Here is a 23,408-nt window from a genome sequence, read left to right as displayed (position 1 = left end):
AAGTAGACGCTGTGATGATGCTCTACAAGGACACAAGATCCATGGTTCGATCACCTGACGGGGACACATACTTTTTCAACATTCATGCTGGAGTGCTACAAGGGGACACCCTTGCGCCATTTCTCTTCATCATTGCATTAGATTATATTCTGCGTACCTCTGTCGACCCACACAACAAGCTCGGTTTCACTTTGGAGCGAGCTAGGAGTAGAAGGCACCCTGCCAAGAGGATCACAGATACTGACTATGCAGATGACCTTGCGCTTCTTGCAAACAGAGTCGCAGATGTGGAAATCCTACTACATGCACTGGAAGAGGCTGCATCCGGGATAGGACTGTATGTCAATGCCAAAGAGACTGAATATATCTGCTTTAACCAACATGGCAAGATTCAGTCCCTGAATGGAACCTATCTCAATGAGGTGGAACATTTCACCTATTTGGGAGGTGACATTTCTTCCACTGAGAAGGACGTCTGCATTCGCATAGCAAAAGCTTGGGGGGCACTTAACGACCTAAGGACAATATGGAAATCCACATTGTCAGACAACATTAAAAGGAATTTCTTCAGGGCGGTGGTGGAATCTGTGCTTCTGTATGGCTCATCAACGTGGACACTGACAAGGAAACTTGAGAACAAACTTGACGGAACGTACACACGTATGTTACGTGCAGTGCTCAACAAATGCTGGAAAAATCATCCGACCAAGGCAGAACTGTATGGGACTCTACCATCTGTGTCAGCCACCATGCGGGAGAGGAGGGCCAGATTTGCTGGACACTGCTACAGACACAAAGACGAGCTCGCCAGTGAGCTGTTACTCTGGGCACCAACCCATGGACACTCCAGCGCAGGGCGACCCCATCGTACCTTCATTGATCAACTTGCCGAAGATGCTGGGGTGAGGGCCGAACACCTAGGGCAGTTAATGGCGGACAGAGCGGCATGGCGAGAAAGAGTGGACTTGGTCCGGGCAATTCGCCCGACCTGATGATGACTTTCACACCGTTAACATACACTTTCCTCCTAAAATTTTAATAGGAATACTTATAACTAGGAATAGCTATAGTTGCAAATGATACCAAATATCACTTACAATACATATTCAGACCCTCATCTGTGCATTGTGAAACACTCTGGGAAATTTAACATGGTTTAACTGGCCAAAGGTATGTAGTCTAAGGTAGTTACCTGTGCAAGTCGCGCCGTTTCCAACATAACCAGGATTACAGGTGCAGGAGAACGACCCGTCCGTGTTCGTACAGGCCGAGTTCGGATGGCAGCTTCGTAAATCGTCAGAGCATTCATCAATGTCTGAAAGTCAATTAACAATAAATATTTTCTAATTGTCCCAGACAACCAATCAATTAATTAATAAATCAATCAATCAAAGTTATCAAAAATGCACCAAAGACTGTACAAGTAACATATTGTCTCATCCCACACTACACTGTCTGTTGTTTAGTAGACTAGATTACTAGAATTGCTGTTTAAAGGTGATAAAAGCTTCTATACGTACCCTTCATTGTCGAGCAACAGAGTTAATACATGATATAATGGTCTCGTATACAATCAAGCAGTGAATATCAAGAATCAGCTTATAGCAAATTTTAAAGAAAGAACCGTTGCTACCGATCCTTCCTTCTTCATCAAACTGACCTGTACAAAACGTGCCGTTTCCCCGGTACCCAGTGTTGCACTGGCAGGTAAAGGACCCTCTAGTGTTGATGCAGGTAGCGTTAGGGTGGCAGTTGTGGACATTCGTGGTGCATTCGTCTATATCTGAAATCATGTCAATCATCGGAGAAGTCTGTTAGATCTATGTGCTATATGATACAAGGATGGAATGCAATATTTGTCATATATTGTAGAAACTGCTTTTGCTGATTGCAGTGTGTCTTTCTACAAATAGGTATATTAGGAGGATATTAGACTAGAGAATATTTACCTGCGCAAAGTGTACCATTGCCTGCGTATCCGACATCGCACAAACACAGGAAGGATCCGTCAGTATTACTGCAGACGGCGTTTTGATCGCAGTTGTTTTCAGGCTCTGATGCACATTCATCAACATCTGTGATAAATATTAAGAAAACGTCAGAGTTGTACAATAATGACATTTCATGCAAAAACATATTTACGAATGCAAGCGTGGTCCCTCCGTCATCGTCAGTAGGTACATTGGAATTGGCATAATTATGTAAAATGTAGCTGTATTTGCAAGGCCGGTGGTATATATAACCACCCTTGGCGTAGCACACACGCGCATCGCAGGCACATATAACGAAGACAGGGAACGCATTTTCTATTGTAGCAAACATTTGATCACATCCAGCCATTGCACATCTAATCCTAAGCGTTATTTAAAGTATCAAGTAAGGATGCTCATACTGTACTTGATGACAACAGGTTTCATTTAAATATTATCTGCCATACATTTTACCTGCTACAATTGCTGTGCAATCTCTTGGAAATGTTGCAATTGTTTAATCTGACATGTCTGGTGGGTCCAAGCATGTGATTAGTTAAACTATATTGATTGCATACGGCATATCCTGAACGTTAACTGACCTGTGCACGACGTGCCGTTCCCTGTATACCCGCTGTTGCAGGAGCATGAGAAGGACCCGGCAGTGTTGACGCACGCGGCGTTAGGATGGCAGTTGTCAGCACCGGTGTCGCACTCCTCAATATCTGAAATAACGTACCATTACACACTCTAACTTACCACTGTTGCTGCATGATTGAAATTATACAGAATCATACGGAAAATGTTTTATATGATCTCTATAATAGTACTTCAATAACTGCAAGAGGAACAGGACGATGTTTCACATGTAGTTCCAGCTGTAATCGTACAGAAAACGCATGATGATATTCAGTATGAAATACTTCAGCGCTTGTGTTCAGTTACAGCAAAACCCCATTCCAAATCAAAGAAGGCAAACGATGTCCAGAGGACTTCCTTACCGGTGCAGTGTGTACCGTTTCCATGATATCCAGTACCACATGTACAGGTGTAAGACCCATCGGTGTTGGTGCAGATAGCGTTTGAATGGCAGACAGTTGTATCTCTGGCACATTCGTCGACATCTGAGATAAATGAGATTTGCAGTTCAAATTGATAGCGCTAGAGGGCGGGCGCTACGACCACATGACTAACTCAATAGCTATACTGTAGAATTAAGAACATAAGAAGAAGAATCATAAAATTTACAATCCATTGTTTCGCATTGTCATACTATTGTTTGAACAATGACATTTACTCACGGTCTTTTATTAGGGCATTTGAGTTAAACATATCAGAATATGAAATTTGTTACATCTGATAAATAATCACCAAGATACGAATTGTCTGTTAGCTAAGCACTCCCATTAAGGAATATATGAATATATTTAGGTCTACTAATTAAGTTATTAATTGAGTTATTTGTTGCAATTTTACCTACCCGTACACGATGTGCCGTCCCCTGTGTATCCAAGGTTGCACAAACAGAAGAACGACCCGTCTGTGTTTGTGCAGGTGGCATCTTCAGCGCAGGTATGTTTACTGGTCGTTTCTACACTACATTCGTTTATATCTGTAACATGACATAAGTCGAAGAAGTTGCATATTAAAGGTTTTGACTTACAATGCCTTGTCAATGTCAGTTGTTACTGATTCTACGACGCTGTGAAATTGTGTTTTTACTCTCTTGAGTACGGTGTTAGATGCATTCATTTGTCGTGTATTCCAGAGTTTAACTGCATGTCGACATAGTCAGTTTATCACATATAGAGTTGTCCACTTACCAAAACAAGAGGTGCCATTCCCGGTGTACCCAACATTACATTCGCAGTAGAACGACCCTTCACTGTTGGTGCACGTTGCGTCAGAATGACAGTTGTTTGAAGCATCTTTGCACTCATCAATATCTGTAACAGAAAAAAAGACCAACAAATAAAACTCCAAAGTTACGGAACATATCTGGGTGAAGAAAATGAATATGTCAATAGATACTGTGCCTGATGTTACGGAATTTAGGTAGCAAACATCTTGAATAAACAATTAGGCACAGGTAGCCTTTAAAAGGTAACCCCTGGCGACATACTTGAACTACTAGTAACATACCTGAACTACTACTAACATACCTGAACTACTACTAACATACCTGAACTACTACTAACATACCTGTACAATATGAACCGTTTCCTGTAAATCCGTCGATGCATTCGCACATGTAGGACCCTGCAGTGTTGGTACAGGTGGCGTTGGGATCACACATGGCAATTCCTTGGGTACACTCGTCTACATCTGTAGAAAGGCAGAAACACCGGTATTGCCAAACTAGTACATAAAGATTGCATGTAGTGTCAAAGAACCAATTTTTGTGAACAATACGTGATAATAGTATTAGATACCTGCAATCTACTGACTCACCTGTGCAGAAGCTACCGTTCCCACTGTAACCTGTGTCACAAACACAGGAGAAAGACCCATGGATGTTGGTGCAAGTGGCGTTCGGGTGGCAGCCGGCTGTATCCCTGTCACATTCGTTGATGTCTGTGTGATGTACCAAAGACGACAAGAAATCGTGAACATCTAGAAATCTAGAGTCTGCATCTACAAATTAATGTACGTTTTGGAGGGCATTGAATAAAAGTAGAAAATAGAACGCTATCCTACTCCAAGTTGCAAGACTGAAGCCTAGTCATCAGGGTAAATTGTATTACTTTATAATGCAACCTAGCCTGTCACTAGCTCACAATGATGGCTGTCCTCGTCGACCGGTTTTTCACTCACTGTACTAACCTTCGCACCACAACCCGTTCCCAGTGTATCCAGTGTTACAAGCACAGGCGAAGGACCCGTCAGAGTTGGTGCAATCCGCATTCTGATGGCAGTTGTGCGCACTCGTGGTACATTCGTCAATATCTGTAATCACCTCATGTAAATTATATTTCTGACGTTGTATGTGGTATTTAAATTTGATGCTAAATCTAACCTCAATACGTTAAGATCATCGAAAACAAGAAGCAATGTTTATATTTCACGCCAAAGATATTTTTATTTGTCATCGTCATGAGCATTTCATCAACTGTTACATACCTGTACAAGACGTGCCGTTCCCCGTATATCCGGTCCTACACTGACAGAGAAAGGAACCGACCGTGTTGGTGCAGTTCGCCATCGGGTCGCAAGGTGCCGTTGCTACACATTCATCCACATCTGAAGCAACACAACACAAGTTACGACCTTGAAAAACAATCGAGGGTACTGTCAATGATTCTGTTTTAACCTCAGAACCTGTTGATTTCCATGCAACGTGCAGAAAGAACATCTTAATAATGTACTAGATATATACCTGAGCACGAGGTACCGTTTCCTGTGAATCCAGGTTTGCATTTACACGAAAAGGAGCCTGCAGTGTTGAGGCACTTGGCGTTTGGGTGACAGTTATGTGTACCGTCACTGCACTCATCAATATCCGCAACAACAACAAAACAAAACATTGCATGCACAAGAAGTTAGAATTTTACTAAGTTGCGGTTACAGTGTGATGTTCTTGAGAAGAGCTATGAAGGCACCGAAGTACCCGACATAATTTTGAGAGTTGACTTAACAAAGCAGTGATCGTATACATACTATAGTTCACACGAACCTTGGCAAGAGAAACCATCACTGCCGTAACCACTGTGGCATCTACACCCGTACAACCCTTCGATTTCACTTCCAATGCAAGACGAATGGACTCCACATCCATCGAAGGGCGAGGCGGAGATGTTGACAACTGCCGATACTCTTTCACAGATGAACGGCCTGGGGCGGCTGCACGAAGAAATCTTCCACTTTCCGTCGGTCATGTTCAGTGTGCCACATCTGTTGTCTCCATGTGGGTTGGGCTGTTCTTCCCAGTTCTCGTACATCTGGCAAAACAGGTGTGACAGGCATCACGAGCAATCCGGACCAATCCGGACTGTTCCTCACAATTGGCTATGATTCAACCAATGATAGCATGGCAATTAGCAAGACAACCAATGAGAGTATGGCAATAAGCGATTCAACCGATGAGAGTGTGGCTCCGTGTCCTTCCAACAATTTCTACTTGTTGACGGAGGTGGGAAGGGTATATACAGGATCGATCTATATTAGAATGTCTGCAAACTACTAGTCCGAGTATGTAACTCTACTTGTGTCTTATTTATTTGTCTTCTTATAGTGTTAGGTATGTCTTTCAACTCCTCTATTTACTTGAATTGAAAGCGCCTGGCAAAGCTCTAGAAAAGACGTTCTGCATTTGCAAGTACGTTACAGAGGCTATAAGAACGTTATATTACCAAACTCGATCCGTCACTCCAAGAACACGATGTTAGATCTCCTCTGCATAACAGCCCAATGGTTATATTTTCATCTGCATGAAAAATAGTTGAGCTTAAATCAAGTTTGTACTACTTATGATACTACTTTCAATTGGGTATGGGTTGTTTCAGTAACCAAGTTTAGGGTTCTATTTTGTGCTGTAAACTATATTGATCAAAACAAGCTTCACAATATCCTAGCTATAGACTTTTTTCTCAGGTTCACTAACTAGGATATTACTCTCCCTGGAGGCATTATCCCTGACGTATACTGTTTATGGACTGATAAAGTCTGCAATCATGTCTGAAACCTAAAAGCAATGTTTGATTCCCATATCTAGACGTACCTGGATCACAGTACATTGTGTTGATCTGTCCGGAGGTACAGTTCTCTGCCCCCAGGCTTGTTGTACGCACGATGAAGTCTGTAGTACCATAAGAAAAGTAAGTTTCTAAAGTCTTGAGACAGGAAATATACAGACGCAACTGTCTTACAATTATGTGTTAGGAGAATTGAAGTTATATGTATAATAGTATGCTCCGGCAAAAAGTAAATGTGATCTCAATTAATCTCAACCGAAGCAAATTTCTTTTAACCCAAGCACGTATTGAATATAATTGAATCAACCAAGAAGGGCTCGTGATTGGTTCTTACACTCACCGTTAATGAAGTTCTGTTCTTCCTGTGACTGTATGCTGACCAGATTCGCGAACAGGTCTTGACAAGTTAGGCTGGCGTGGTCCCACGGTACCCTCGTGTTCCCAGAGAAGATGTACGAGCTGTTGTTGAATTCAACCCAGGGGCCACTGTACTTATAGCGATCTACACAATAAAGATAGAAATTTCATCATTGGTTTATTTTAATGTACCGTACAGAGAAAGTATTTAGATTATCAACAATTTTTACTAGTGATATGAAAATAGTCACTATAAGGGATATTGTAGCTGCTACATGTCATAACAGCGGGGTTAAAAAGTGAGTATGTATGTAACAATTTTATATCAAAGTCTGTTACTTCAGGATTACGTGAAAACCTCTAGTATTTCAGTGCAAAAAAATTAACAATTGACCCATAAATCATTACATACACCTACGAAAACAGTTAGACCATGATATTTTACAATATGTGTTTTCATTTTTACATGAAATATATGATTCAAGACGGTCTTCGAATCATCGATATCCCCAATATCACCTATGTTTCGAAATACATTCACAGCCATCTTGAACATCGCATATATGACAAAATATGATTGCGACAGAACCTGTCACGTAACAAGTCATGGTTCACTTTGGGAAGGCGCCATTTTGAAAGAAATCTTGTCTGACAGCCTTATATCTTACGGTTCACTAAGTACCATCTCTAATTTGATTACAGTTCTACATGTACAGGAATAATGTTGAAAATATAACAAAAATTTGTGTGTTCTCATTATTATTGACTTACCGGTCGGAACTTGTGTTGTGTCTTGACTTTGCAGAGCGGTGTCACTGGACGAGGCATCTAGGTGATATCAAATAGTTTGTAAACCAGATCAAAAATTGTCAGCCAATTGTTAGCAAAAACAGGATTGGTAATTTTAATCTTTTTAGGGCAGTACAATATTTTCAGTTCAAAGTTGAAAACCAGGTAGAGACTAGAGAGCCATATTTCTTGATACAGGTTCTTGGAAATTCAAATTTGTCATTATTCAATGTCTGATGTCAGATAATAAACACAAATTTATATGTTAAAATGTCCAGGCACTATCTAGTTGTATTGCGATTTATAGCCATAGGGTCAGGGAAGCTCCTAAGAATTATTCGGTATTTTCGATATACATCATCATCACTTGGAACCTTAGGTCGGCTCAAACCAAGTGAAATCTACATACCAGACTCTGTGCAGCAAAACCGAACTTCATAATCCTGGCACAGACAGTCGCTCTGCATGTCGTTTCTACAGCCGAACCCCTCCCGCGCGTTCAGCACCACAAACGTCTCTTCTGTCTCGAACGCCTCCACGTGTGAGCCTCGGACACGGGCCTGGATACCCGTGGTGTTGGCACAGATCCGTCCAGGGTATTCTCTCTGAAGGTCCGCGAGGAGCTCCCAGTCTCCAGTGCCCACTGGATCGTCACCGTCCAGCCATTCTGTCCAGCTGGCACAAGCTAGAAGAAAATGTAATGTTAGCCCGCCTCCCTCTTTTCGCTCGAGGTGAGCATGTGAAAAGAGAAAGACGGCCGTAACTACTAGGGATGATACTTAGAAATGTATCTTTGTCAGGCGGGTAATAGAAGGTAATTTGTCCATAAACGGATGTGACGACAATCTGGGAGATTACAAAACGAGAAAGCCTGTATTTGTTGAGTTTTTTTAAAGAGTTTTAACTCTTGAAGATGAGAAGGGATTCAGAACATATATCACAAAATTCCCATCTCAAATTGGCAGGTGCAAAGGGCCAATTTCATGGCAGGGCATCTATATGCAATTAGTGCATTACCATTCCCGTCAAATCGTGGCGAATCCGTATAGTTATGCAATGCTGTTAGTGTAAAAACCTCAACAAGATACGTATTTTCAATAGAATGTTTTATGAACATTGCGAAAGTAAACATCACTTTGCTTGAAGTATCGTCTATTAGTGGTTCACTTGGCTAGTTCCTGACAAAATCACCCGGAAATGACCTTGGGTAGGAAGAAGTATCAGGGTACAAGAGGTGCCATGTCGGGATTCTTTTACACTACATATAAATCTCAACACGTCTAAATCGGACGTGAGGCATCAAACATTACAGTAAAAGGTAAAACCCATGTACCCAACCTGTACTTTTCAACACGATGTACGTAGGCAAGAAAAAATACGTCTGAACTGAAATTTTGCCTCTCGCAATTGTAGATCAGGTTTCACACTTTGTGTGTTGACGCTGCTTGGGTATTTCGGCTTACAAGCAAGCGTATGGGTATCCAGTGTATGTGTATCCAACAATCCTTCAATGTTTTAGTTACCCCTGAAAGTAAAGTTTGTTCATACATGTTTTCTTTGTCCCCTCCTCTGCCCCTGTCAATTGGCAACCGCAGGCAGGTTGGCGAACTTAAACAGAGCCAAATAGGCTACACTGCCATGGCTAGATTCCGTCTTCAAATGTCGGTTAAATCAACAGCATATTCCCTAAAGATAGTATAGTCATTACAATTTTGACTAACAATAACATGATAAATCTGAGCTTACTTTGTGCGTGTGCCTCGAGTCTTAAGTACAGGCACACAACTGCTACAGACGTGGCGAGCCAAGGGTGCACTGCCATTATCCCACTTGATCCAGGGGGCTTTTAGATCGTAAATCTTCCAAAATCCACCCAGTCCACTGTCTCCTTTAGATTCTCTGCATCATCCGGAGTTCCCACAGAAAACACTGGGAGCTATTTCTATTCTGCACGTCAGAGGAAGTACTTATAGTCTTATCTACAACTGTGTGTTTTTGTGAGCCGTCTCATTGTTCACCTGGAATGGCTACACCTCCAGCTATCTTGTGAGCAGCACACGTCATGGTGACGTCTGTCCTACCAGTCGGACCAGATGCCCCATGCTACAATTCTTGCCGCAACAAGAGAGTCAATTATCTGTACTTGATACATAAATGACCGCTGTGTCGTGTGAACCTTTACCGTTCAAAGTTACAGCCAGATGTTAACTGTTCGCCAGGTGTTTCTATTATTTGGTTGCTACAACAGGAGAATCTATTCGTCGTAAACACTCCGGTACATGACTGAATGCCACGTCGTGTGAAAACGGTACTCCCCATGTAGTTCATTGTTCGAATTTGCAGAAGAGACCATCACTCCTTTTTCAATATTGTTCAATATTGTCCAATTAAAGTGTATGTCACGAAAGATACAGTTCATAGAGGTTATCTATAGAAGGTAATGTGTATAGTACAACACCCTGTCCTGATTGGTACTGTCTATATTTAGGTGTTCACTGAACGTTGTTAATGAGTGACCTGTGACCTTAAGTGAAGGTCATATTGGTATCAGAATAGACTTAGTTGACACAAAGAACAGTTACTCAAGCAACTGGATATCATGTAGGGAATTGGTAGCTATTTTCTGACATTTTTACCTGCACATATCAATGGACCAAACCTTATTTTTCGGTCGTTTTTATTTAAGAATACTTGAATAATTAATGAAAAATCTGGGCTTGGAAAAATTCTTGTATGAATTGGTATGCAAAACATCAAACCAGTCCATGGCTTTGATTTCTCAGTATATACCATACATGTCCAAATGTGATTAGTATAGATGATAGTAGTACATTACTAAGGACATTTTCATATTAGTTTATACAATACATGACATAAGAACTCGATGACACACGGTTGAAGGTAACGCACTGTTTATTGTTAGACTTTATAATGTTGAATTAAGCTTTATAATTACGTACTGAACACACAATATTGTTCTTGTCTATACAAGATATGTAGGGCATCGTGAATTGTGTACTAATGCTATACTTCTTCCAATGATAAACGATTTCATAAAATGCAATGAAAACTAGTCATACATGAGTTTAGCTCGTTCATTGTAATACGAATAATAGTAATAACTCATACATATATGAATTAGCATCACATTACATTACATTAGAGTTATATATAAGCATTACTTTTGTATTGTATGTTACTTGCTAAAGTATATTTTAATCTAGTGTTCTACGTGTAATTTTCGTTTCCCTTTCTATGCCACTGCTCCATTTGTTTAAACGCCATAGTAGACATTATGGTAGTATGTCAGGCGCAACCTTAGATTTTCTTCGCTTCTGACCATAACTCAGGCTAGCCCAATCGTCGTATAGTCGGTTGTCTACTGTTCCCTTGTAATTAGTGCTGTAGGAGGAATTTTCCTTCAAAACCTCATCCGCGATGTTGTGAAAACCTGCGCTGCCCAATAAAATGTTGCTCGTCGTCGTATCCCTTGTAGTGCTCAGGCTTAGGCTTTCCTTTGGTTCTTTGAAATCGCCAAGCCAAGTCTGTAGGAGTAAGATATTGGAATAAAGACTGTTTAGACAATGTTATGAGCCTCTGATCTCCACCTGTGAAATGTAAAATTGACTATTGTTTTATATTCGTAATTGGTCGAAGCTGCATTTAAAGTTATCTCTGTATTATTCCAAGAGAACAATGTATTTCTTTTATCTTGCCTGTTTTTCAGTGTTTCTAACCGCAAGGCATTTCGAGTAAATTCAAAACAATATGGGTAACCGCAAAGCAGTGTGGGAGATGTCGATTTTTTTTCTGTCTCTTTACCTCCTGAGTACTTGACCCTCTGGCTTTCCTGGGCACTTTCCGTCCTTTCTTCTCCTTTGGACAGCATCTCCCAAAGCAGCGCCTCATCTCGTCTTGTACCTGATGGGTGTAAAGTGATAGCATCAGACGCGACAGGTCAGAGCGCTTTATCTTTATTTCAATCTTAAGCTTGGGTAACAATGTTTTTAGATAAAACCCGATTACAGAATGTACACCACCAAAGCCTCACCGCAGGAAAAGGCAAATTTTCCACTTTCCCGCCCTATCTGTATCTAACATACACCACAGTTCCATTTCAGCTACAGACCCAGATGTTTTATATTAGCTATTTCCTGAAAAGAAAATGACAGACAAGGTACCTACCTGTTCGTTCAGCAGGCAGTGGAATATGAAAATGAAGAGGCCCTGAAATTACAGGAAAAGTTCAGCTTAGACGGGTCCAATTATCCCTGGAGTCTTACTCTGGATAATTCCCATATAAAAACTATTAGCTTGTAAAACGCATTAAACGGTTTGCGTATAAATGTATCCTTAGCTTCAAAAAGAAACTCAGGAACAAGCTTTAGACATGATCAAAACCAGTGTTGTATTTTAATTACATCAACAGAAGTATTACTAGATCGTTAGATCACAACACATACTTGGAGGGAGTTGATGATGGTGAAGAAGTAGGCAAACACGATGGCCTCCCTGCTGACGTACAGCACACCGAACATCCAGGTGAGACCCAAAATACACACCAGGGTGAAGGACACACGGACCCAAGACCTGGAAAGATAATATGGTGTCTCCATGTTACAATGGAACCTGTGCTTGAGCGTGTGTTCTGCATGTGCAAATACATGTATGTCATAGAATGTCGTGAGTAGCGTACATAAATATTGCCTTTTTGTACTGGGTAGGATACCGGAATAGGAAAACATCATAAATCGACCAAAAAACAAGGAAACTGTTAGGCATAGATCAATACTGCCATTTATATGGACTGACGCGAATAGCAATTAAAAGTGGGGCTATAAACTGAGGATTGTGAAAAAAATCAACTGTATTCTTTGCTTGAGAAGAAAATGCTAATTTTCTCCAGATTTCCCACGCATACTTAAGGCAGCATCACAATTTTATATCACACAGTTCATCACCACTTCGTTTCACTCCTACATAGAAACAACTGCGTTTTACGTACTTGAACTTTGATCCCTTTTTGCCGGGTTTCTCGTGTAGCCTCTGTTTGTAAATCATCGTCAGCGTCATAACCAGGAACCCCAGGTTTATCTGCAAATATGATATAAAACTAGAGTTCCACGATCTCATACCTTCGCCAAATGAGGTTAGCCTTTATGGCTAAGAAATTATAGATTAATTCCCCTGATTGTGCAAATAGGATCCTATATTGCATCAATTATATCTGTAGATCATATTCTACACCAGAAGACAGTCTTATCTTATCAAAGAATGCCATTATAGTATTTCCTCATAAATTATGCAAATGAGGTCCTTATTTGAATAAGTTATGTTTAATTATGTTCACCTTTACATAACTTTCAAATATCCCAAGTATGAAATTCCAGGCAGTTACCACTATGACATTTTCTCATTAATTATGCAAATTAAGTCCTAATTTGCATAATTGATATCTGCCTGTATTTCTGCCGTTCTCAATTGCGTATGACACATGCTTGAATAGTCCTATCATGGAATGCAGCTGATTAATAGACTTTCCTCATTAATATTTGCATAATTGTAATATCATTATGTCAAGCATCACTTCAGCTACCTACATGCCAAAAATCATGACGATCCATCCACCGGTTCTTGAGTTATCAGCCTTTAAACATTTTTCAACTAACGCCCCTGCAGTTCCAGAGCAAGCAGCTAGGGGGCCCAAACGCACGTCACTTCTTCCCCAGCACGAGAGCTACCTACCATGCAAATTTCGTCACCCTAGCATGTCTGGATCATGAGATATCAAAACCGGAAGTTCAGCTGCAGTACCATAACAAGCCGCCAGGGGGCCCAAAATCTAATCAGTTCGAGCTCTCATCAAGACCTACCCACCTACCAAATATCAAGATAATCCATCTAAGCTTTCTCGAGTTATGCTGTTGACACACAGACACACAGACACACAGACAGACACACGGACACGAAAACATAACCTTCTCCAATTCTTGGCGAAGGTAACAAGTGTTCTATACAGGTACTGTAAAGAATCGAATATAAATACAAAGCAAGTAATCATAATAGTGAAATATTGCTTATTTATATTTCATCACAATATTGATTATGAAAAATAAAAGCTTAGATAGGAATTACCAGGATGACTAGAAGCATGGGACCCACGAAGCTCCAGATGTAGTAAGTCTGAACGGACAGCCAGCAGCTGGGAAAGGACAAAACAGAAATTGTAAATTAAAGTGAAATTCCACTTTCCAGTAGGAAATTATGAATCATACAAAGATATGATGGGCAAAAGGGTTTTTTTTACGTTTTGTTTGTAGACAGTAAGACAAACTCAATTAGACCATATATTATGGTACATTGCTTTAAAAAGTGATTGAAAATGTCAGATGACTTCCAGCACTAATTAAGTAGCAGAACATGAATGTATACATGTCGTTTGTAAATGTATTTCTTTTGAATGACTATAATAGTAGATGATGAAAAAGCAATGGGCGCATTACTATTTCCGCTTCTCCATGTCCGGCGGCGTGTCATACCATCGTCCATATCCTTCCAGGTTCAGCCCATAGTTGACGGCAGCTGAGATAGTGGTCACTATTGCAGGGATTCCTTCAGAAAAACACATTACAAGGTGAGGAGCGAGGTAACATCATAGGCATTTAGTTTCACCCCTATCAGTGCGCTTGTGGTAGAGAAATGACACAGTAATGTGAAGTACAGTAAGTAAAGTATATATATTGTACAAAACCATTGTACTTTTACATGACTCAGTCTTTGGATTAGATGAAAATAGCAGAAGTGTTGACTCCTAGCACTTAGCATTAGAATATAGCGTCCCAGTATGCAATGTTTTTATCCTCTCGGCCACATTTGGTCACGTATGTGCATTTAGCCCATCTGGGCAAGAACATGCAATAAAGATTCATATCAATGTAATGTGCATTTTGATGCAAACCTTGTATATCTACAACAACCGAACATTTAACGTTAATGTTAGCGTTAACAGTTTGGATTAAGCAACATAAAACGTAAGCAGTACCATATCCGGCCAGGTGATAGTAGATCAGCCTGTTCATTTTTAAGTTGAAGACCTTGACCAGTAAGACGTACAGCTCCACTCCTTCCACACACATCCAGGTGAACACGGCCAGGAACAGGTAGTGAAGGAGTATCGCGATTGCGTCACAAGCGATCTATAAAGTATATAGGTTGATTAGCGAGGCTGCTTTCGGCGTTTGAGGAAGACAACTACCAAGAAAGTGGTGTGTATATTTTCAGAAACAAGTGAAAACGATACAAAACCAAACAGTTAGAGGGACACTATTATGATGTACATGTACCTCATTTTCTGTTTTGTCGACTGCAGCCAGGAAGACCACTTCAGCGACCAGCAGGCAGATACACAAGTTTGCATGGATGATGGTTCGGGGGCAACGGACTCGTCTGAAACAAGATGGCGGCTGGTATGGATCTGACTATGTTAAGTTGTTGCATCCGTACCTCATAGTAATGTACAAGTAATGTTAAACACATCTCATATATATTTTCTTAGAGAAATTGAAAATGTTTGATAGAGTGAAAACTGTAGTCACCTAAATCCAAGAAAGACGCAGATGCAGAAGAAGAGACACACGATGGAGATGATACAGCCGATGTAGGTGATCACACTCAGGGCGAAGGGATGCTGGAAGAGTCAACAGAATCACGCATTGCATATTGATGGTTGGGTCAAACTGTATGTAAAAGTCACCAAAACATCTTAATCTATTGGTTAATGAATAGTGGGAATCGAAATGTATATTTGCTAAGAAAAATGCCTTCCAATATAGCCCACTTGTAAACATTTTACGTTGCCTCTTATACCTCTTGACCTGTCACATCCACTAGAATGGCAAAGCTGGTGAGATGGTTACACACGCACACTGTCTGCTGTGTGTCTGATGTGTTCTTTTTCGTACATCCCTTATCGGACCAGTCCCTGCGAGAGGAAAGGCAATATGTAACAAAAGATTAATAATAATGTAATGGATCTATTCACAATTATAAATCACGCGGATACAAATCGATTTAAACAATAAAAGCTAGCACGTGTAACAAATGTACAAAGAATTTTAATCAATGAGATCTATGTAAAATATAAAAAAAATGCTTACCCTTCAGTGATGTTCCAGAAAACACACGATGATATGTTACTAGTCTGGAAAAAAAATTAGAATATTTCTACTTTTATTTCAAGTTACTTCTCTATTCCAACAAATAAGTTTATCAGTAAAACTGCAATAATCTGATACAGTTAGTCTTATTAAATGTAGCGTTACCTTCTCCGTGTGTTCCAGAACTATGGTCACATTGCCTGCGACCCTGGCGTCATCTGAGGAGTTTCGGTTTACCAGTGTTGCCGAGATAATCCGAGAGTTGACAGTCCTCTCCGACGATTTGGATCGAAGATACTCTCCCAGAGACGTGTTGTAGAGTACAGATACGACAGGGTGTTGTGATTTGGGGAGGGTGATTCCGTCTGTCACGTTCTCCCAGCCGGAAGAAGCGTTTACGTTTGTTAGAACCGGAAACGTAGACACTCCATCAGATGTAGTACCAATGTTCATCACTATGATAGAATTTTAAAAAAATTGAAATATCATGCAGGGAGTTGCTTTCTTTTGTTTCTAGTCTTCATTGCTACAGCAATGTTTTACAACTTACCGACGTTGTCCATGACGATTAAGAGGGTTTTGTTGGGCACCGTCCTGGCGAAGAGAATACCGGTCTTGTCTGTGCTTTCCATGATGCCTGAGGCTACAGCAGACCTATCCCCCTACAAATGGAATGTCAAAGGATATGTTTAACAAAGTTAAACTGTTACTAGTAAACATCATATGCTGAAAACAGTCGTCAATAATGGTATTCAGCCATGAATAATAACAAATGCGATAAGGAAAAACTTACCAGGGCGATGTCAGACCATGCATTTCTTGTGACAGTATTGTTTCGCAGAAGAGCATTCACAGATCTCATCATCGACTGTTATGAGAACAAAAGTAGTAAAAAAAACTTAACTTCCAAAGCGTTCCTAACCGGATATATGTCTAAAATCAAACTTTTCATCATTAGGCAACAAAAGAAAAAATGCAATATCATCATCATCAATATATTTCATACATTTCTGACTGTAATAAACAATATAAACAAGAGAAATCTCCGAGCACCTACATTGGAAAAGTTGGTTACTACATCTTTCGCCTCCTCCACACGAGAAATGTTGTTGAGTTGTTGTCCCTGTCTCTCTACCAACAAACCCAGTAGTCCGATAGTGTTTATGACATCTCCACCGTATATATGATCTTCACTTTCTAGGTGATCTGCTATCTTGGAAAGAATGCCTTCTGCAGGTCCACTTGCTGCAGTCTTCAATGAAATAAACATTAAACTTTCGTGTGACAACAAACACGACATACTTATGCATAATAAGATAAGTAAAAATCCGTGCGAACCTAAGGCACGTGCACACACACACACGTGACACAAAGACGCACTTGACAAACATACGTGACACACACACGTGGCACACACTCGTGACACAAACACACACTTGACAAACACACGTGACACACACACACGTGGCACACACTCGTGACACAAACACACACTTGACAAACACACGTGACACACACACACGTGGCACACCTGCACGTCACACACACACACTCACGTCATACGTATATACATACACCTCACACACACACCTCTCACACACACACACATACGTCACACGTCACACACACACACACACACACACACACACATACACACACACACACACACACACACACACACACAATGTAACAGGTCTTGTTATATTTCACGAAGCGTGTTCAGTTAGACATTAGACATTGAGACAGCAGGCGCACTTACAATGTTCTGTAGCCACGGTGATATACAGTTACTAACGTCGGGATCCCCCTTCCAGGTACCTGCTTTGCCGCATGTCCATCGGGCTGTGGCGTGAAGTATATGTTTGGTCAGACATTTCTGATAGATACAAAAAGGAAAAAAGAACGTCTACCTAATATAATTTATGACGATGTCCAAAAAGTAACGTGATAATTGATAAAAGATTTTCTCATCAAACTTTGTCAGGGTAAACGAGATACAAGCTTCGTATGATTCACGACACGACAGAGCTGTCGTTATAAGTCCATGTTGATTTGATTATATGGATGGCATCTGCAACAATATTCTAAGTTAACATTTGGTTCGAAAAGTAAACTAACAATATAATATACCAGGCAATACCAGGCAATTTTGATATACAGTAATTGTATGGAAATTGCAATATGAAGCTTGCCGATTGTGCCATTTGCACAGGATTGAATAGACTCTGTCCCCTGGTCTGTTGCAGGCCAGTTGATGCCTCTCCTTATTTGGCTTGGACACTGTTTAACTGACTTCACTATGGGCGATTGTGTTGTTGCGTTTGCTGTAAATGACGTCTGTGCTGTTGCTTGCTTTAGTGTTGATAGCGACTGTAGTTGCTGATTGTTTTGTTGTTGATGGCGACTGTGTTGTTGGTTTTCTTGCTGATGGCAATTGTGTTGTTGGTTTTGTCGTTGACGGCGTCTGTGTTGTTGGTTTTGTTGTTAATGGTGACTTTGTTGTTGGTTTTGTAGTTGACGGCGACTGTGTTGTTGTTGGTTTTGTTGTTGATGACGATTGTGTTGTTGGGTTTGTTGTTGACGACTTTGTTGTTGATGGTGACTTTGTAGTTGGTTTTGTTGTTGACGGCGACTGTGTTGTTGGTTTTGTTGTTAACGGCGTCTGTGATGTTAGTTTTGTTGTTAATGGCCACTGTGTTGTCGGTTTTGTTGTTGATGGCCACTGTGTTGTTGATTTTGTTGTTGACAGCGATTGTGTTGTTAGTTTTGTTCTTGACGGCGACTGTGTAGTTGTTGGTTTTGTTGTCAATGGCGTCTGTGTTGTTGAGTTTGTTGTTAATGGCCACTGTGTTGTTGGTTTTGTTGTTGACGGCGACTGTGTTGCTGATTTTCGTGTTGAGGGTGTTATTGGTTTTGTTGTTGACGGTGACTCTGTTGTTTGTTTTGTTGTTGACGGTGACTGTGTGGTTTCCTTTTTTGTTGATGGTGACTGTGTTCTTGATTTTGTTGTTGTTAGTGGTTTTGTTGTTGACGGCGACCGTGTAGTTATTGGTTTTGTTGTTGACAGCGACTGTGTTGTTGGTTTTTGTATTGATGGCGACTGTGTTGTTGGCTTTGTTGTTGATGGTGACTGAGTTGTTGGTTTTGTTGTTGATTTTAACAGTGTCGTCGGTTTTTTTGCTGATAGCGACTGTGTTGTTGGTTTCGTTGTTGATGGTGACTTTGTTGTTTGTTTTGTTGTTGATGCTGACTCTGTTGATATTGTTGTTGATGGCGCCTGTGTGGTTGGTTTTATAGTTAATGGTGACCGTGTTGTTGGTATTGTTGTTGATGGCGACTCTGTTGTTGGTTTTGTTGTTGATGGCGACTCTGTTGTTGGTTTTGTTGTTGATAGCGACTCTGTTGTTGATGGTTTTGTGTTGATGGCGACTGTGTTGTTGGTTTCGTTGTTGACGGCGTCTGTGTTGTTGGTTTTGTTGTTGATGGCGTCTGTGTTGTTGGTTTCGTTGTTGATGGCGTACTGTGTTGTTGGTTTCGTTGTTGATGGTGACTGTGTTGTTGGTTTCGTTGTTGATGGCGTCTGTGTTGTTGGTTTCGTTGTTGATGGCGTCTGTGTTGTTGGTTTCGTTGTTGATGGTGACTGTGTTGTTGGTATTGTTGTTGATGGCGACTCTGTTGTTGGTTTTGTTGTTGATGGCGACTGTGTTGTTGGTTTGTTGTTGATAGCGACTCTGGTTGTTGGTTTTGTTGTTGATGGCGTCTGTGTTTTCGGTTTCGTTGTTGATGGTGACTGTGTTGTTGGTATTGTTGTTGATGGCGACTCTGTTGTTGGTTTTGTTGTTGATGGCGACTCTATTGTTGGTTTTGCTGTTGATAGCGACTCTGTTGTTGGTTTTGTTGTTGATGGCGACTGTGTTGTTGGTTTCGTTGTTGACGGCGACTGTGTTGTTGGTTTCGTTGTTGATGGTGACTTTGTTGATGGTTTCGTTGTTGACGGCGACTGTGTTGTTGGTTTCGTTGTTGATGGCGTCTGTGTTGTTTGTTTTGTGTTGATGGCGACTGTGTTGTTGGTTTCGTTGTTGATGGCGTCTGTGTTGTTGGTTTCGTTGTTGATGGTGACTGTGTTGTTGGTTTCGTTGTTGATGGCGACTGTGTTGTTGGTTTCGTTGTTGATGGTGACTTTGTTGTTGGTTTTGTTGTTGACGGCGACTGTGTTGTTGGTTTTCTTGTTGATGCTGACTGTGTTGTTGGTTTTGCTGTTGTCGACGTTTCTGTTGTTGGTTTTGTAGTTGTTGATGGTGACTGTGTTGTCTTAGATTTAGTTTGTGATGGCATCTTTGATGTTGGTGCTGTTGTTGACTTTGTCGTGGAAGTCATTGTAGCTGCAGAGCGGTAAGTAATCTGGTTTTTATTGGAACAACAGATACCATTACGTATAAATGATGAAATTATGCGGCACCCTATGGCGAATAATTTGCAGCAAGGCAGGATATAGGATTGATATAAAAAGGTATAACATAGGCTCGCCTTGTTCACAAAAACTTTATGAAAGGTAGCGTTTATTCGACAAATATACGACGCGTTTAATCTTTCTCTACGCACGCTTTAACCCTCAACAGAACACCTTCCCGGACTGATTAATCTGTACACCTGGGGTCCGCGCGGACCCCAGAGCAGTTTTTTGCTAATTTTTAGAAATTATCAACATGCTACCAGCTCAATTGTTTTGCAAACTGATGTGGGAACCTCTGTGTCCACATTACATACAAAAATCATACATTTTGAACTTTTCTATTTTTTTTGGTGAAGAAAAGAAGACAAGAAGAAATACCCGATTTTTAAACCCATTTCAGACTGAAGGGGCTTTTGAGGCCCAACTTTGATCTCAGATAGCGGCTAAACGGCTTGCGCTAGAAGTATCAAATTTGGAGACCTTTCCTAAAATGTCTCTGGAAAAAAGTTCATATTAGTTTAGTACTAGTAAGTTGATGTTTTTTGTGTTGCCATGGCAACGGGTAGTTTTTTTGAAAATAGAAGTAATTTTGGTTTTAACATAAAAATTTTCTGAGTTTTATATAAAATTACACTTCTTTTCCAACATTAATAACATCTTACATAATTAAATATAAGTTAAATCATTTAATATGCATAGAATATGCTAATTTGATGACGTCATTGGTCAAAATCCAATATGGCGGACTATATTATTAGCTCTGACGTCATATGACGTCATTATTACACCAAAGTTATTAAAATTTAATTTTATTACTACACTATTCTCTGAAAACTTGGTAGACATACGATGAGTGCATAAAAACATATAAAAACAGAAATAAGGTAATGTATAAGAACGCCAGTGTATCCATTATGATCGAAAGCCGGCTGGGGTCCGCGCGGACCCCAAAAGAAAATCAGATATAATTTTTTTTATAAATGGTAGAAACGGAGTTTTCTGCACTGTATTGAGAGACAACTTTGTTAGAATTTCTGAAAAAAATCTTTAGAAACAAAAAAGATATTACATAATATATAGTGCTGGGGTCCGCGCGGACCCCAGGTGTACTGTTTAGGGTTAAGCGAACGGGGGGAGAACCTCCCCTTTTAGCTTATATGTTCCCGAAAACAATATGAAAGGTAGCGTTTATTCAACAACAATACAGCGACAATACGACGTGTTTAATCTTTCCCAACGCGCATTTTAATTGATATGTTTCCAAAAGCCAATAGGTGATGTAGCGTTTTTTTTTCAGCAAACATACGCTAAGTTGTACCTTTCCCTACAGGTAGACAGTGGGACTTACAAAAACCTATTGGACTTTTAAATATACATGATAGCAGTAAAATATGTGCATCAACTGATATACAAATAGAATATCTGACTAAAGATACTACATTAACAATATGAAAGTCGTAATTGTGTCTATGATAAAATACCTATTAGAACGCCATTCGTTCAACTCACCATTTGGTGAAGAGCAGTTGTTGTCAGGAAGACGCAGACAGATCGAAGCATCCCATTGAACACCGGAGGCCTGAGCTCGTTCCCCGCATGTAGCGTTAATCTCATTGCAGAACAAGCGGCATGGAAGTCTGTAAAATAGAACGATTTTAGCAATGCTTTATGGTCAAATGTTTGACGATCACAGTATCTACAAATATAATCCTTGTGTACCCTTTTGAATAAAGTTTAGCAACACACGTTAAGCCCCATGAGGGCATTGTTCAGTAACCTATAGATGTATATGTAGATGATTACTGCCAACACAGATGAACTTCCATGATAATGTGGTAGATATTGCTGCATAAAACTGTCCAAGTTACTCACATTTGTCCTTCAGATGTACACCGCGGAAACAAAATCGAACACATGAAGAGATTCAAGTCCGGATGACAGTTACTGATTGGATCGTATGACGGGATCACGGACGGGGCGAGTTGGAGAGCAACACCTTGATTCGGCCACCCGACGATGTTCGGGAAGGATGTTTGGGAGTACGACAGACCCATACAACGGCTGTACCGGATTGGTTCGCATCCTTAAGTAAAGGAACATATGAAGAAAATACAGGTGACTGAAGCTTCGCGAGCCATACCAGATACTACAGTATGCATGCAATATGGATACTATATCATCAATTTTGCATGGAATTAGCAGGGAAAGTATCACTGCTGTTGAATATCCGTTCCTTCTTATAAAGCTACAAGCAAAAGGAGAGTTAGTAAATAAAATGTAACATCACAGTACGTGAAGTGAATTGAAATGTCGTTTGATGAATTGCAAGATGATTCTGTCAAATCATATATTTTCAAGATCTACGTTGAACATTCAGCTGCAGTATTCTCCGATTGTTAACAAAGACACGGTTCTACATACCTGTTGCCTGTGTGATCAGAGAGCAGGTTGGATTGTCCATCTGGTCGGGAAATACGTTGCATGAAAATGGTAAACTCAACCCAACCGGTGAGCATCTTGCGTTCATTTCCTCACAGGAACTTCTGCACAGCTGTATCTGCAGTCGAGAAGAAGTAATAAATGAATCACAATTACCTCCTGTAATTTTGAGTAATGCCTATATATACTTAACACTGACATCAATTTATGAATGATATAATGCAGGAGTATAACATGCACATTGCTATGGAATGGATACAAGTTACGAAAAGAGTTGACTAGACAAAAGATTCACTATTTCTATGTGTAACAGTCAAATTTATTCTCCTACCTGCGTGCCATTGTCACACTGAGGCAAAAACATCCGACAAAAGGCTGTATAGACGTCTGGATAGCAACTTGAAATGTTGTTTAGGACGGATCCGAAGAGGAAGTACTCTCGTGAGTTTATCATCTGCTGTGCAGACAGATGGCCAAAGGAGTTGGGGAATGATGTTGTGTTGTACCCGGTGATTGTTTCGCAAACGCCCTGAATACTTGAGGAAGGCTCGCA

The 23,408-nt window shown here is 40.4% G+C and overlaps 1 protein-coding gene and 1 long non-coding RNA gene across 2 annotated transcripts in view; both read right to left on the bottom strand.

The window, feature by feature from the left end:
* Positions 1 to 23,408, bottom strand: part of LOC109474784 — a 36,275-nt gene that overhangs the window by 9,156 nt on the left and 3,711 nt on the right. The window contains exons 5-30 of the mRNA XM_019775146.1: positions 23,187 to 23,384; positions 22,838 to 22,973; positions 17,723 to 17,805; positions 16,514 to 16,625; positions 16,129 to 16,418; positions 15,964 to 16,007; positions 15,674 to 15,788; positions 15,403 to 15,494; positions 15,151 to 15,253; positions 14,850 to 15,003; positions 8,217 to 8,492; positions 7,790 to 7,846; positions 7,002 to 7,163; positions 6,688 to 6,765; positions 6,320 to 6,393; positions 5,644 to 5,908; positions 5,347 to 5,469; positions 5,091 to 5,210; positions 4,794 to 4,916; positions 4,422 to 4,544; positions 4,173 to 4,295; positions 3,794 to 3,916; positions 3,451 to 3,582; positions 2,972 to 3,094; positions 2,573 to 2,695; positions 1,950 to 2,075 (exon numbers count right to left, since the gene is read on the bottom strand). Of these exons, the coding sequence (XP_019630705.1) occupies positions 1,950 to 2,075; positions 2,573 to 2,695; positions 2,972 to 3,094; positions 3,451 to 3,582; positions 3,794 to 3,916; positions 4,173 to 4,295; positions 4,422 to 4,544; positions 4,794 to 4,916; positions 5,091 to 5,210; positions 5,347 to 5,469; positions 5,644 to 5,908; positions 6,320 to 6,393; positions 6,688 to 6,765; positions 7,002 to 7,163; positions 7,790 to 7,846; positions 8,217 to 8,492; positions 14,850 to 15,003; positions 15,151 to 15,253; positions 15,403 to 15,494; positions 15,674 to 15,788; positions 15,964 to 16,007; positions 16,129 to 16,418; positions 16,514 to 16,625; positions 17,723 to 17,805; positions 22,838 to 22,973; positions 23,187 to 23,384 (3,478 nt within the window). The remainder of the gene's footprint in view (positions 1 to 1,949; positions 2,076 to 2,572; positions 2,696 to 2,971; positions 3,095 to 3,450; positions 3,583 to 3,793; positions 3,917 to 4,172; positions 4,296 to 4,421; positions 4,545 to 4,793; positions 4,917 to 5,090; positions 5,211 to 5,346; positions 5,470 to 5,643; positions 5,909 to 6,319; positions 6,394 to 6,687; positions 6,766 to 7,001; positions 7,164 to 7,789; positions 7,847 to 8,216; positions 8,493 to 14,849; positions 15,004 to 15,150; positions 15,254 to 15,402; positions 15,495 to 15,673; positions 15,789 to 15,963; positions 16,008 to 16,128; positions 16,419 to 16,513; positions 16,626 to 17,722; positions 17,806 to 22,837; positions 22,974 to 23,186; positions 23,385 to 23,408) is intronic.
* LOC109474960 lies at positions 20,236 to 22,793 on the bottom strand. Its single transcript, XR_002140508.1, has 3 exons — positions 22,289 to 22,793; positions 21,926 to 22,053; positions 20,236 to 20,345 (listed from the first exon to the last, which is right to left on the bottom strand). It is a non-coding gene; the product is annotated as an uncharacterized LOC109474960 (long non-coding RNA).

The sequence above is a fragment of the Branchiostoma belcheri genome, unplaced genomic scaffold (assembly GCF_001625305.1).
Source record: "Branchiostoma belcheri isolate BF01 breed outbred unplaced genomic scaffold, Haploidv18h27 scaffold32, whole genome shotgun sequence".
In the NCBI taxonomy this organism is placed as follows: Eukaryota; Metazoa; Chordata; class Leptocardii; order Amphioxiformes; family Branchiostomatidae; genus Branchiostoma; species Branchiostoma belcheri.
This window is presented reverse-complemented; position numbering and strand designations above follow the sequence as displayed.